The 13,144-nt window shown below is 42.6% G+C and overlaps 2 protein-coding genes across 2 annotated transcripts; one reads left to right on the forward strand and one right to left on the reverse strand.

Moving 5' to 3' along the window:
- Positions 1-42: 42 nt before the first annotated feature.
- On the forward strand, positions 43-8,468 carry LOC102711416. The gene is made up of 12 exons (XM_006650906.3): positions 43-523; positions 653-732; positions 1,348-1,532; positions 1,958-2,915; positions 2,983-3,110; positions 3,562-3,621; positions 3,724-3,774; positions 3,880-3,950; positions 4,346-4,491; positions 4,681-7,293; positions 7,397-7,533; positions 7,619-8,468. The coding sequence occupies exons 1-12, from the start codon at positions 183-185 to the stop codon at positions 8,114-8,116; spliced, it is 5,268 nt and encodes a 1,755-aa protein (XP_006650969.3). The 5' UTR covers positions 43-182; the 3' UTR covers positions 8,117-8,468.
- Positions 8,469-8,736: 268 nt separating this feature from the next.
- Positions 8,737-13,144, reverse strand: LOC102711685 (transmembrane and coiled-coil domain-containing protein 4-like). The gene is made up of 15 exons (XM_015835250.2): positions 12,800-13,144; positions 12,625-12,706; positions 12,014-12,442; positions 11,718-11,883; positions 11,478-11,630; positions 11,025-11,122; positions 10,819-10,910; positions 10,676-10,746; positions 10,468-10,603; positions 10,182-10,241; positions 10,022-10,104; positions 9,844-9,920; positions 9,640-9,710; positions 9,482-9,539; positions 8,737-9,391 (listed from the first exon to the last, which is right to left on the reverse strand). Exons 1-15 carry the CDS (start codon positions 13,021-13,023, stop codon positions 9,245-9,247), a joined length of 1,947 nt encoding a protein of 648 aa, XP_015690736.1. The 5' UTR covers positions 13,024-13,144; the 3' UTR covers positions 8,737-9,244.

The following is a 13,144-nucleotide window of genomic DNA, read 5'->3' on the forward strand; positions in this document are numbered from 1 at the left end:
CTCTCTCTTGCGGTCTCCACCTCCCCGTCGCTCTCTCTCTTCTGTCTTCTCTCACACGCTTGACGCAGCCCATAGGAAGGGGGGAGGGGGAGGAGGAGGTGGTGGCGACCGCCGGATTGGACCGCCGCGACGACCGGGACGTCGACCGGACGGGGCGAGGCCGCTGAGCACGCCGCCGATCCATGGAGGGAGCGGGTCCCGCGGCCGAGATGCTCTCGCCGGGCGAGGCGGACTGGCCTCCCGAGCTGCGCCTCCCGCCGCCGCCGCCGCAGCCTGGGGTGGGGATGGATGACTCGCAGTTCCTCGGATCGATCATCGGGGAGCCTGCCCAGGCGCACCAGGCGCCGGCCGAGGCGGGGGCGACGGTCGGGGTCAAGAGGAGGAGGGGGAGGCCGCCGAAGAAGAGGGACGGGGCGGCGGCGGCGGCGGTCCCGGTGAAGCCGGCGAGGAAGAGAGTCGACGAGGAGGAGGTCGTCTGCTTCATCTGCTTCGATGGGGGCAACCTCGTCGTGTGCGATCGGAGGTGGGTGGGTTGGTGCGGCGACCTCGCGGCGTTGCCGTAGCGTTGTGACTCTTTTTTCCTTTTTTCCCCTTGTGGATGGATACCTTTGAAAAATCAACTGAGGCGAGCCCTGTGTTTTCCTCCATGTAGGGGATGCCCTAAGGTCTATCATCCGGCCTGCATCAAGCGTGATGAGGCATTCTTCCAATCTCGCAGCAAGTGGAATTGCGGTAATTGAGTTGAGCTCATCCTGTGTGCTGTTTCTCCCCTGTGTAGATATGACACTACATGTCATTGTTTTGCTCTCCGGCTGCTCACAGCTAAGTAATCGGAGCATAAATAAATGTGCTAACATGATCATTGGGTGGTAACCAATAATAGCCTTAAGACACTAACTAGAGATATGGAGGTGGATAATAATAGACAACTTTCACGTGTATTTGTTGTTTAGCATTGAGCAGATGATTCAACACCCAATATCAGTGCTATAATCGACTAGTCATTGGATGCGTGCCTTCACAACTGCTATAGCTAGCTTTTCATGGTACACTGGTGCTGCTATCCTCTCATCAGATGCTAGAACCACTAATTTTTCAAGATTGAATGAACGACTTTCTTCCTTATGCAAGAAATCATGGGCCGATGTTTCACGTAAATCGAAATTTGAGTAAAAGGGGAAAAAGTTCATCTTATTGTTTCCAAAAATTTGTCCATGATGGTTCTGGTAAATGGTTATGACTTCCACATAAAGTTTTGGTGCTATCTGCAATTTTGCATAAGAAAAATTAAAGTCTCAGCAATTGACATAAACCTACTAAAATTACACTCCTGGCATTTTGCTCCAGGTTGGCACATATGCAGCAGCTGTGAAAAGGCAGTGCACTACATGTGCTATACGTGCACATACTCCCTTTGCAAGGTATGCATCAAGCAAGGCAAATTTTTCAGCGTCAGGGGGACGAAGGGCTTCTGCGATACCTGTTATACAACTATACTTTTGATAGAATCCAAAGATGAAGGTGATGGAAAGGTATGTCTATTACCAGCCACAAAGAATTCTTGTCTTTTCTTATAAAACATCTGTGATTGGTCATTCCTTCTCTGGAAGAAATTGTACGTTGCATGAGTATTTTGTGATCTCCCTTATTCTCCCTTATAATTACAACCACCCCCCCCCCCCCCCCAAGCCCCAACAAAAATGAAAAAGTGGAAATAAATACACACACAAAATAACAACAGCCTAGCACACTACTGCAATCCCAATTGGAGCATAGATATGCGCCTTGCACAATAAAGAAGTGATTTTTAAGGTCCCATTCAAGCTGCATCTTTGTGCAAGTTCTGCTGTCTGTTTCCTTCATTTCATGTTCTTGTATTTCAGCCTTTCCACAGTTTGCAGCTTTGCACTTCAAATTCTAAAAATTCTTGCTTTGTCATGTCTTGTGTTTATCGCAGATTGTTGTTGATTTTGATGATCAAAATAGCTGGGAATACCTGTTCAAGCTTTATTGGTTGGATCTGAAAGGGAAGCTTTCGTTAACATTGGAAGAACTAACTAGCGCCAAATCTCGATGGAATGCACCTACTACTTACACTAGGAAAGAAAAAGATGAGTCATCTGATGACCTGTATGATGCTAATAATGATGACGATGCTGGTTCTGACTGCTCATCTGGAAAGCGAAAATGGAATTCTTCAAGAAAAAAGGGTCAAAAACGCCAAAAAACAAATTCTGATTGTAGCATTGCCACAAAAAAGTTCGAAAGTGTTACTAGAGATTCTGAAACCCTGCCCAGCAAAGTACCAATTCAAGAGGCATCCTTGCCAGTTGACACCAAATGGGCTTCGCCAGAGCTACTGGAGTTTGTAGGGCACATGAGAAATGGTGATCTATCTTTTATTTCCCAGTTTGACGTACAGGCTCTTTTGCTTGACTATATAAAACAGAATAACCTCCGGGACCCTCAAAGAAAGAGTCAAATTATTTGTGATTCAAGACTTCACCGTTTATTCAGGAAAACACGTGTTGCTCATTTTGAGATGTTGAAGCTTTTGGAGATGCACTTTCTTGTGAGTGAGCCTTCTGCAGTAAATGATGATAGTCAAGGGATTACCAATCCTAGTTCAGCTCAAATAGATCATGCCAGTGGATATAGTGACATGGCTGCAAAGTTTTCTCCTGATAGGAGACGGAGGATGCATAGAAAGATGGAAAGAGAATCACAGGCTAATCCTGAGGATTATGCAGCGATTGATATGCATAATATTAGCTTAATTTACCTGCGCCGTAGTTTGATGGAGGATCTTATTGATGATCCCACATTCTCGGACAAAATATCTGGTGCTTTTGTAAGGATAAGAATTTCGGGTCTTGGCCAGAAGCAAGATATGTATCGACTGGTGAAAGTTGTTGGTAAGATAATTAACGTAAGCTCCTACATATACAATTTTCATTCAACTGAACATAAGTTTTTGTGCAGGCACACAAAAGGTCCCAGAAAAATACAGCATTGGGAAGAAAACAACAAATCTTGCACTTGAGATCCTAAACTTAAACAAAAAGGAGATTATCACAATGGATACAGTATCAAATCAGGATTTTACAGAGGTCAAATCTTTTATTTGGTTCTCTTCTCTCAAATAATTTCATATGGCATTTTTTTGTGTATATTTTGGAACATGCAATTTCATTTCCTGTTTTACAATTTTGTTTTGTCTGCTGTGAAAATAATTAAGTAAACCCTTTTTGAATAACAAAATATGTTGATGATGGCACACATTGATTTATTTATTAGCAGCTATTATGGGATGGATTAAACTCACAAATGCTAAGATGATTGGGCATATGAGACTTTTCCTCTCTTTTGAAAAAAAAAGGATATGTGTTATATACTTATATGCACCTGCTTGTTTCTTATGTACCTAATATTCTCTTTCGGTCCACCGAGTATAATATCTGATTTGGTGCATTCTAAATGTGCATCTAACTGAGCTGTCATTTGATTTCCTTGCCACCTCCTTTTTCTGGCTCAATGGATTGCTTGCATTTATTTGTGTAGGAGGAATGCAAGCGCCTAAGGCAGAGCATGAAGTATGATCTAATTAGCCGACTGAAAGTGGTACTGCTACATGAGATTAAACACCCAGTGATCTGATAGATTTTTATTTTAACAAGATATGTATTGGTTTGATCCTTGTTATCTTCTGTCTTATTAATTCAGGGTGATATCCAAGCGAAAGCAAATATCTTCCAGCTTGTAAGAGTGAACGATGTGAGCATAATCCTTTGAAAGGAAACTTGTGTCTCTAGTTTTACTAATAGTTTTTGTTTTCTTCAAAGATCTCTGATTTATCTGATACTATTTAAATTCTTACAGTGGTTAGAAAATGAAAAGCAGAAGCTGTGCCATCTTCGTGACCGTGCAAGCGAAACTGGGCGCAGAAAGGAATATCCTATTGACTATATTATCATGCTACTTTTGCATTCATTACTTTCCGTTGAACCTTTTTTTACTGGCTTGATGATCTGATATGTCTTCTGAGACCGTGTTTCTTTTCGATGAGTCCAAACATTATATTTACAGATTGTTTTTAGAAAAATAACGTTGAAGGATGCATTTAACATGCACAGATAATTCATAATCGGTTAATGAAAAATTTTGGGATGCTAGCCTTTTATATTATGGTTTTGCTGTTTATTATGGAATCGGCAGAGGGATCTCTTTTTCTTGCCATGCTAGGGATGTTATTTGAGCCATAGGATATATGTTAAATCCAATTCCACAAGACAACCAAAAACAGCTTGAGTTTGCCTCTTTTTTTTTTACCTTAACTGTATCGCACACTCAGAGAATGTGTGGAAAAGCTTCAGCTTCTCAACACTCCGGAGGAAAGAGCACGCAAAATTAATGAAGTTCTTGATGTGCATGTTGATTCGCATATGGATCCTGATTATGAATCTGCTGAAGAATTTGGCAGCAAGAAAACTGGTACTTATATCCTTGAAATGTTAATGCTCTACAATTTTTCATATTATGATGCAGCTAGTCATCTGGCATCTGTTTTATAGGAACTTCTTGTACCACTTTTTAGTTGTTGTAGTTTTTAGCAATAAACATTTAATTTTTTAGGTAAAAACAAATTAATGTTTAATAACATTGCTTATTCGTTATTTGCAGCTGAATGGAATGTAAATTGGGCAAGATCAGATCCATTTGGTTCACCTGTTAAAGTGAAATATCCGAACACTGTACAAAAGAATTGTGATGCTACCCGTCATCTCAAAAACCAGTCTAAGCAAAATACAGTTCGTAAACCAGTAGTAGCAAGAAACTCTGAGAATCCCCGTTCATCAGTTGGTATGGATATACCAAAATCTGTCACTAATGCAAAGAGTACCATGTGTGGAACTACACCACTTCCATATTCTGGAGTAACGGTATCAGGTGACATAGAACCAGAAAAAGTCTGGCACTATAAGGATCCTTCTGGAAATGTTCAGGGCCCGTTTACTCTTTTGCAGCTATCCAAATGGACAAGTTACTTCCCACGTGATATGAGAGTATGGCTTACATTTGAGAGTGAAGAGAGATCATTGCTGTTGACTGAAGTGCTCTCTAAACAGCCAAAGGATTTTGGTCAACCTGCAGCTCTGACTACAAGTAGTAAATCCACATTAGCAGACACTGGACAAAACAGAAGCACTCAACTTGTGGATCTAAACAAAGCTCCTTCTCCTGTTGGTTATAGTATGCTGAATTCTTCTGAAACAACTATTCAGTGTACTAAGCATTCAGGCCCAGAAAGGGAAAGCGTAAACTCTTTAGATGACAGGTTATCACTAACAATGGACTCAGTTCCACTGAAGGACACGAAGGATTCAAATAGTCAACCAATATATCAGATCAAGCATTCAAGCTTTCCTCCATCTTCTGGAAGTCCACGCCGACAATCAGATTTGCACCATGATGAAGTACAGGGAGGACGCTCTGGTGAATGGAACAATCAACACAACAGTGGTGAAATGTGGAGTCCAGCCATGCCGCAGACAAGTTCTAGTGCACACAGTAACGTGGAATCTCATCACAATCATTATGCTTTGTGTTCACAGGTTCAACATGATACTAAAATTAGTTTACAAGCAGGTTCTGGAAAGGATATGAATTCCAGGCAGGATTTTTCACAGAAACTTCCTAGTCAACGGATCATGAAAGATACCCCCAGCCCTGTTTTTGCCTGGAGTCCATCTGAGTCCAGGACTGCTTCCAGTCAACATGAAGGCTCTTGCTTGAGTTCAACAACCAATTTATGTGCTCATGATGAACTTAATTCTTCAATTGCTTCTGCAAAGGCTAAAAGTTTCGCTCCAGCAACTCCTGTTGAAGACAGAGGTTCGAGTTCACCCTCTGGTATGCTGAGCCACTCAGAAAGAGCACCAATCTGCAGTCCACAGTCAGCTCCTTCTGTGTCTGCTTCTGATACATGTAAGATGGAGGAGACCATGAATCAACAAAAACCACTTGAAGCTGATATATCAAATGCATCAGTTAATCAGTCTCCAAATTCTAAGATTCTCCCGGAATCTTCTCCTGATAACCAAGATATTGAACGTGAATATCCTAGTCCACCTCCAATGTCTGAATGTAAAGAGCTATCCCCACAGTCAAGGACTAACCGTGAATCTTCTCCTGATAACCAAGAAGTTGAACGTCAATATCCTAGTCCACAACCAATATCTGAGAGTAAAGAGGTACCTCCACAGTTAAAGATTATTCCTGAATCTTCTGATAACCATGATATTGAACGTGAACACCCAAGTCCACCTCCAATACCTGAGAGTAAAGAGCAATCTCCACAGTCTAAGATTCTCCCTGAATCTTCTCCTGATAACCAAGATATTGAACATGAACACCCTAATCCACCTCCAATACCCGAGAGTAAAGAGCTATCTCCGCAGTGTAAGATTCTCCCAGAATCTTCTCCTGATAACCAAGGTATTAAATGTGAATATCCTAGTCCAACTCCGATACCCGAGAGTAAAGGACTATCTCTGCAGTCCAAGGTTCCTGGACCTTCTCATGATGACCAAGATGTTGGACATGAATATCCTTGCCCAACACCGATATGTGAGAGTAAAGAGGTGTCTCGACAGTCTAAGATTCCCTCTGGATCTTCTCTTGATAACCAAGATATTGAACACGGGTATCATAGTCCAAATCTGATATCTGAGAGTAAAGAGCTTACTATAAACCTCTCTCAGTCAATATCATTAGCACCTGAAAAGATAGCTTCTGGTGAAGACTCTTCACTTCCTTTTATTTTTCCAAAATCTCCTCGAGCTGGGGATGGTGCTTTGAAATCAGTATCTGATATAGAAACGACACATATAGAAGGTGGAGACTCAAACGTAAAGGAACTCTATGTTAAAGAAGAACTGTATGTTGAATCAACTGTTATAAGAGAGGACATGGTGGTTAATCCTGCCTCTGGAGTTGAGTCCGTAGACATGTCTGAAAATCTCTTGGAATCTTTGATGGAGCAAAGTTGTGGAACTTTCTACTTGGATGGTGCTGCAGCATTAGAAGGTTTTCTATCTAAGGAAGAACCACAATGTTCTAGCCCCATTGCTTTATCCACGTGCTCTAGCCCCATTGCATTATCCCCTTGGGGTGAATCTGGCTATTATCAAGGTGATTCTGTTGGTTCTTCTTTATGGGGAGTCCAGGATGATGATCCAATCTGTGAAATGTGGCAATTATCCACACAAACACCGGCTGTCCAATATTCATCTGGTTAGTCTGCTGATGTTTAGCATGAATCCATTAATCCTAACAGTTTGTGCTGTTTAGCATACACCTGCTAATTTTGAGCGGCAACAATTTCCCTCTCCTGCAGGTACAACTGCTCATTTTATTGATGAGGTAACTGTCACCCAAGTAAATAATGAAATCATTCCAAGAAATACCACGCCAGGGGAGAAGGTGGAGCTACCAAACTCAGGTGCATGCACAGTTTGGGGATTGGTTGAGCAGGTAATGGTATTCCAACATCTTGTTAGCCTTTGATATTTGCTTTATGTATGACATTCTATTTGACATTGAGTTCTCACTACATCAGATGAATCCAGAAGCAAATGACACATCGGTATCAATGATAGACAGGAGCACAGGATTAGTATGTTCTCAGCCATCAGCGAATGGTGGCCCAAATGTGGATACATCACGGAACACTAACCATAATACTAACTTATCCCTCAGCCATGAAACAGCAGTACCATTGAGTAAAGGCTCTGGAGAAGCATCAAGAAAGCCGGGATGTGCAACTGACTTGAATGTGGCTACTTCAGGGGAGGCATTAGGAAACACGAAGAACTGGAATCCATCTGCTGGTAATGCTAATCGGGGCAGCCAGCGGAGTCATCATCGTGACAGGTACTCACAAATAAGCGAATCTTGGCTTCTTAGCTCAAACTACTCTAGGAGTAGGTCCGATGGATTTGGCTCTGGTGGGTCATCGAGATCAACCCCAAGGGGACAAACACAGAGGGGGATATGTAAATTTCATGAGAGTGGCTACTGCAGGAAGGGTGCATCTTGTAACTACCTGCATCCCTGATATCTGCAATAGACAAAAGAGGGTTTGCAATTCTTTGCCCACATCTTTTGACTTTTTTGTATAGCCTAATTACAGTGGTAGTCAACATAGAGCCTACACGACCTTTTGCTTGGTTCCATTCATCTGTAGCAAGGACTAAGGAGTACTACGTATATGTCTAGCTCTAGCATAGGATAATGACTGAATGTATTGCCCAAGTAGATTCCACTTTTGGGGGGAACATGACCTATTTAATTCTGTTTTGTTCAATTGAACTGCAGTTGTATCCTATTGTTTTCCCCTCATCTGTTTCTTCAGGGCATGGTCTGCCAGATGTATTGGAAAAATAGAGATATCTAATCGGTTTAGTTTCCGATTTTTCTTGTGTTGACAGAATCGCTCGGTATTATCTGGTTAGGACAATTATTTTAGCATTTTTAATTGTTATATATATATGATACTTAACATGTGTGTGAGTATTGACATACTGATATACTATAGACCGAAATTCGGTAAGAGGATGGGCTTTCCGAAGGTCAGATGTACAAGTTAGGCAGCATATCACGGAATTTGTATTTAGAGACTTGTGGAATAGTTGATCGGTTATCGTCATTAGTTTGTGTTGTACTGGTGTATCCACGTCCATTTTGTGGCTATAGACAGTTGTGCGGCAATATGTCACATCTGTAATAAATGTATCTCTAACTAAATATATGGCGCTCTCTTTGGGCCTATTTCTGGTATAATATTCCAGATTTCCAGGCTGATTCGGGCTCTAACATAAGTTGTAGGCTTGTCGCGTTAATCCTTATTCTTCTTTCTCGCATGTGTAATACCTAGATACTGTTGGGTATATAACCATAAGCATATTTTGCTCGATGTTTAAGATATCCAAGCGATTCACGAAATGGCAGAGCCTCACCAACCAGCGCCACGGCACATTGGCCTCAGGCTGACTGGTTTACAATCTCAGCTGTTACATTTTTGTTCTCTATATACAGTTTTCTTCGGTCCTGCAAGTCACAATCTTATACCCCCTCCATGTTTTTTGTAGACCTTTTTTATCGTCCACGAAAAAGTACGCCATATTACGAATGATCAAACACAAACATAAAAATTAACACCGTCGTGAAAAACATAGAGGGAGTACTATGTTACTATTATATCCGTTTCTTCGCTGGCTGCACTCAGGGGAATAAAAACAGGATAGTAGGTATTTAGTTCAAGATGCTCCAGTATTTGTTGTGCTGCCGATAGGTAAGACGAATGGCCATCAACAAGCTCAGTAACATCGATCTGTAAAAATTGCGCAAAATAGCCGTGTGAAAGATGGACGAAACTCGAGTAGGAAAACAAAGATGACAAGAATGGCACCGACGTGCTTACATTTTCAACACCAGGAACATCAATGTTCTGGATGCCGGCCAACCCTTGGGAAAGCAGACTGTACGAGAGGATTACTTGTCATAACTCACAAATGGAATGGTGATATGCAATGATCATCCGTTCTTAATCAAAGCTTCGAAATTGTAAAATCTGTTTACCTTGCACGGAAAGTAACACCAAGAATCCAGTCATCTCTGGAGTATACATTCACAAATCTTCCTGCGACCATCTGCAATGAGGACAAGTGAGCTAACCAAGTGCTGAGCAGAATATGCTGGGATAAATGAACATGTTCACTGTCTCTTGTAATTGCATACTGAACCATTCCTACTAAAGAAAAGAAAGGCTTTCATAGTCATTACCTTCCTCGCAGCCTCCCACCGCTCACCTTTCACCGAAACTGGAGCACCAAGGAGAACAACCCTCTCAACAAGTCCCTCTGGTTGCAAACAAGTGGTGGAGATGATTGCAGGTGAGAATTTGCCACCAATAAAGAAAACTCTATAGATGAATAGATAGAGATGGCTACAGGACAGGTACCATTATCACTCGATAAAGCTAATTCCTGTAAACACTTAAATATAACACGTGCACCAAGTGAAAATCCAATGAGAGTCACAGGCCTGGAAAATTTTAGCATTAGGGGGGCATATTTCTGGGCGACCACATCGCTAAATGAAACAAATGCGTATGCAATTACCTATTTCCTTGCAATCCCTTGAGAAGCACTTCAGCGAGCATTTTTCCTGCCTTATCTGATCTGAGAAGATACAGTTGATTAGCTAACAAACTGCTAGGATATGTTTAACTGCAATGCGCATATGCTGTGATAAATATACATTAAAAGGTTATTCTAAAGTGTTATCATGTCACAATTTTCATAGGTTTGAATATACAAATTTCTGTGTGGATCAACAGAAGAAAGCCAATACTGTAAAAAGTCAGTGAGCATAAGTAACATAAGAGAAATGGGACTTTATAGCCACCTGTCAATAGCAACAGACCATTTACTATCAATAAAGTCTGTAGCCGCAAGTAGTGTGGCTGGCCATGCGAAAGCTGCAAGAAGGCCACTTAATACTGTTCTCATTGCACCTTGCTTCATCAATTCCATGGCAAGTCCTGAATCATAAACAACAGTGTAAATTATAAGTTTTTGCTGATGGTGTAAATGGGCATAATTACAAATATTACTTGATGTCAGCCAATCCTGTATTGCTGTACTCACTGCAATTATATGCTTAGACTCCCATTGAAGGATGTACCTGCCAGGCATTATTCAACTCTAAAGCTGTGTTTTTAAGAATGCTATTCAACATGTAAAAATCATTCTATACCTCTCTAGGTTATCCTTCCATCCTTCCCAAGGTCGACAAAAGTCATCCTCATCAAAAGTAAATCCAGAAATTAAGATGCCAACTGCAAGGCGCTGAAAGGGTGGACAACGTTTAACCAGACCAGATCAGCTTGACTACTAAAAGGGTGAATAAAAATCTAGTAGCATGGAATTTCCTGTGACATCAGAAAGCAAAAAGGAACTCACACCCTGGTTGTGATTTTCACCAATAGGTTTGAACTCAAATTCTTTCACGCTCCCAATTCTTCTGGCCATTTTGCTCCCCGTCAAGCCAGCTCCAGCAGCTAAGTGAAAATAACATTTCAAAATTTCAAAGGACAAGCATGACTAAATAGAACATTTCCATACCACATAACTATCCTCACTAATCTATAATCCATACTCTCCATTTTGGGTCATACATTGTATAATTGAGTTTTATCGTTCTTCTGGTAATTCATCAAACTACTATCTAATTGTAGAATGCACCCTTAAGAGTGAGGTGTGCATATTCTTGGGTAAGTTTACTAAACAATTTCACAGCCCTCGTGACAAAAGGAAAGGGAGACTACAGCTGATAGCAATGTAGCATGAAGAAATAAATGCTCAAAACATCATCATTCAAAGGGTTTTCACTTCTAGAAGAACATGTAGACACACCTCCAAACGATGCAGCAACTGCCACAGAGCCAGCAACAGATCCTGCAGCGGTAGCCATAGCAGCAAATCCACTAGCTCCTATAACAGGGACAAGAGTGCCCAGCGTTGGAGCAAGAGCACCAAACCCTGCAGCAATTGCTGGAGCAGCTAGACCTGTCAAGTTGGAAGAGAACATCAACCATTTGGAGTACTACGAGCAACAGAAACTAATATTGACATTTAGCATCCAATAGTTCATACCCCCAGTTATAGCCAACAATGCTCCTCCAGTCAACGCAGCTGCACCAATTATTCCTCCACGTTTCCATTTTTCCCATTTACTCTTGGGTGATGCTCTTTCTTGTGATTGTTCCTGTTCTTTTGCTGCTGCCATGGCAGAGCATGCAACCATAACCTCAATTGCTTCCTACAGTAAAAGAAAGGTTGGTGGCAAATTTGACAAAACATGAAAAGTGTGAAAAAAAATTTTCTTTAATTGCCCTAGGATATTGTTTGGTTATTACTCTGCTGAATTGAAAAAAAAAGTCTGTACAAACCATTTTGATCCACTTAACATCAAGCCATGTTGATAGCAGTCGAAGAGCGACACGATGCCGAGCATCATAACCCTTCCTGAAGCGGGATGATTTTCTGTCCTCTTCCTCTTGTGATACAGGTTTATCAGCCACACAGGCCGAGAGAAGAGCATATAGCAATGCCATCTTGCGGTGATTGTTAGCAGGAATATCATCTAAGGACAATTCATTGATTCCTAACAAGTCATCATGAGAGCTCTCCCCTGGGGATTTATCTGTTCCAGAGCTGCAAGGCAAAGCATCCTGATCCCCCTGTTTAATTGTGTCATCCACTTCCCTATCATTGCCCAAACTCATTACCATCACATCAACTCCTTTTGCCAAGGCAAGCTCTTGAAGGGATCTGTCTGAAGAGCTTTCGCCATCCTCTTCAAATATTATCCTCAGAAACTACAAAATGGGAGTGATATGAGGTGCTATGAAACACAATTTCACTGCTAAGCACACGCGGGAACTGAAGTTGAACAGCTCTGTAAACATATAATCAAACACCTAAACCCCAAATGATCTGACCAAAACTCACGAGTCACGGCCAATTACAGTATCGAGGGGCAGAAAGAGCAGTGCCGTACCGCGCCGATGTGGTGCTTGGCCTCGGACGACGCCGCCGTCTCCTCCAGCCCCGACCACGCCTTGGGATCGATCTCCAGGAACCTAACAGAGGGGGGAACCCCGATCGCCAAGTAAAGCGGAGGCGTTCGTGTCGAATTTTGCGAGCGGGGAGAAAAAACGGGGGCGGGCGCGGACCTGAAGACGGGGCGGAGGAGGCCGTGGGAGTCGTGCGTCCAGAGGTCGGCGTCGGCGCTGCCGGAGGAGGAGCTGCTGCTGCTGCTGCTGCTGGCGCGCCCTTCCTCGGCGTCGTCCTCGTGGGCGCCGAGGAGCACGGACTGGTGGATCTGGGCCTGGCGGAGCGCGAGCGCCAGCAGCGCCCCCGCCGCGTACCGCTGCGTCGGCGTCAGCGTCGTGGCCATCTGCCTCGCCGGCGATCGATCGAGCAGGTGGTGGGTTGGTCGCTTCACTTGGACGGCGTCGAGGCGGTTTCCTTCCTGCCAAAGCCGGTCAAATTTTTTGGGGAGAGCAGCAGCCGACCTC

The sequence above is a fragment of the Oryza brachyantha genome, chromosome 3, assembly GCF_000231095.2.
Source record: "Oryza brachyantha chromosome 3, ObraRS2, whole genome shotgun sequence".
In the NCBI taxonomy this organism is placed as follows: Eukaryota; Viridiplantae; Streptophyta; class Magnoliopsida; order Poales; family Poaceae; genus Oryza; species Oryza brachyantha.

Bases quoted from the DNA above. Each gene is read 5' to 3' on its own strand.
- LOC102711416 (XM_006650906.3), top strand. From the start codon at position 183: ATGGAGGGAGCGGGTCCCGCGGCCGAGATGCTCTCGCCGGGCGAGGCG. The intron at 2,916-2,982 runs GTAAGATAATTA...GTTTTTGTGCAG, and splicing joins TCGACTGGTGAAAGTTGTTG to GCACACAAAAGGTCCCAGAA. The intron at 3,111-3,561 runs GTCAAATCTTTT...TTATTTGTGTAG, and splicing joins CAAATCAGGATTTTACAGAG to GAGGAATGCAAGCGCCTAAG.
- LOC102711685 (XM_015835250.2), bottom strand. From the start codon at position 13,023: ATGGCCACGACGCTGACGCCGACGCAGCGGTACGCGGCGGGGGCGCTG. The intron at 10,105-10,181 runs GTAATTGCATAC...AAAATTTTCCAG, and splicing joins AAGGGATTGCAAGGAAATAG to GCCTGTGACTCTCATTGGAT. The intron at 9,921-10,021 runs GTACCTGTCCTG...GTTTGCAACCAG, and splicing joins AGCTTTATCGAGTGATAATG to AGGGACTTGTTGAGAGGGTT.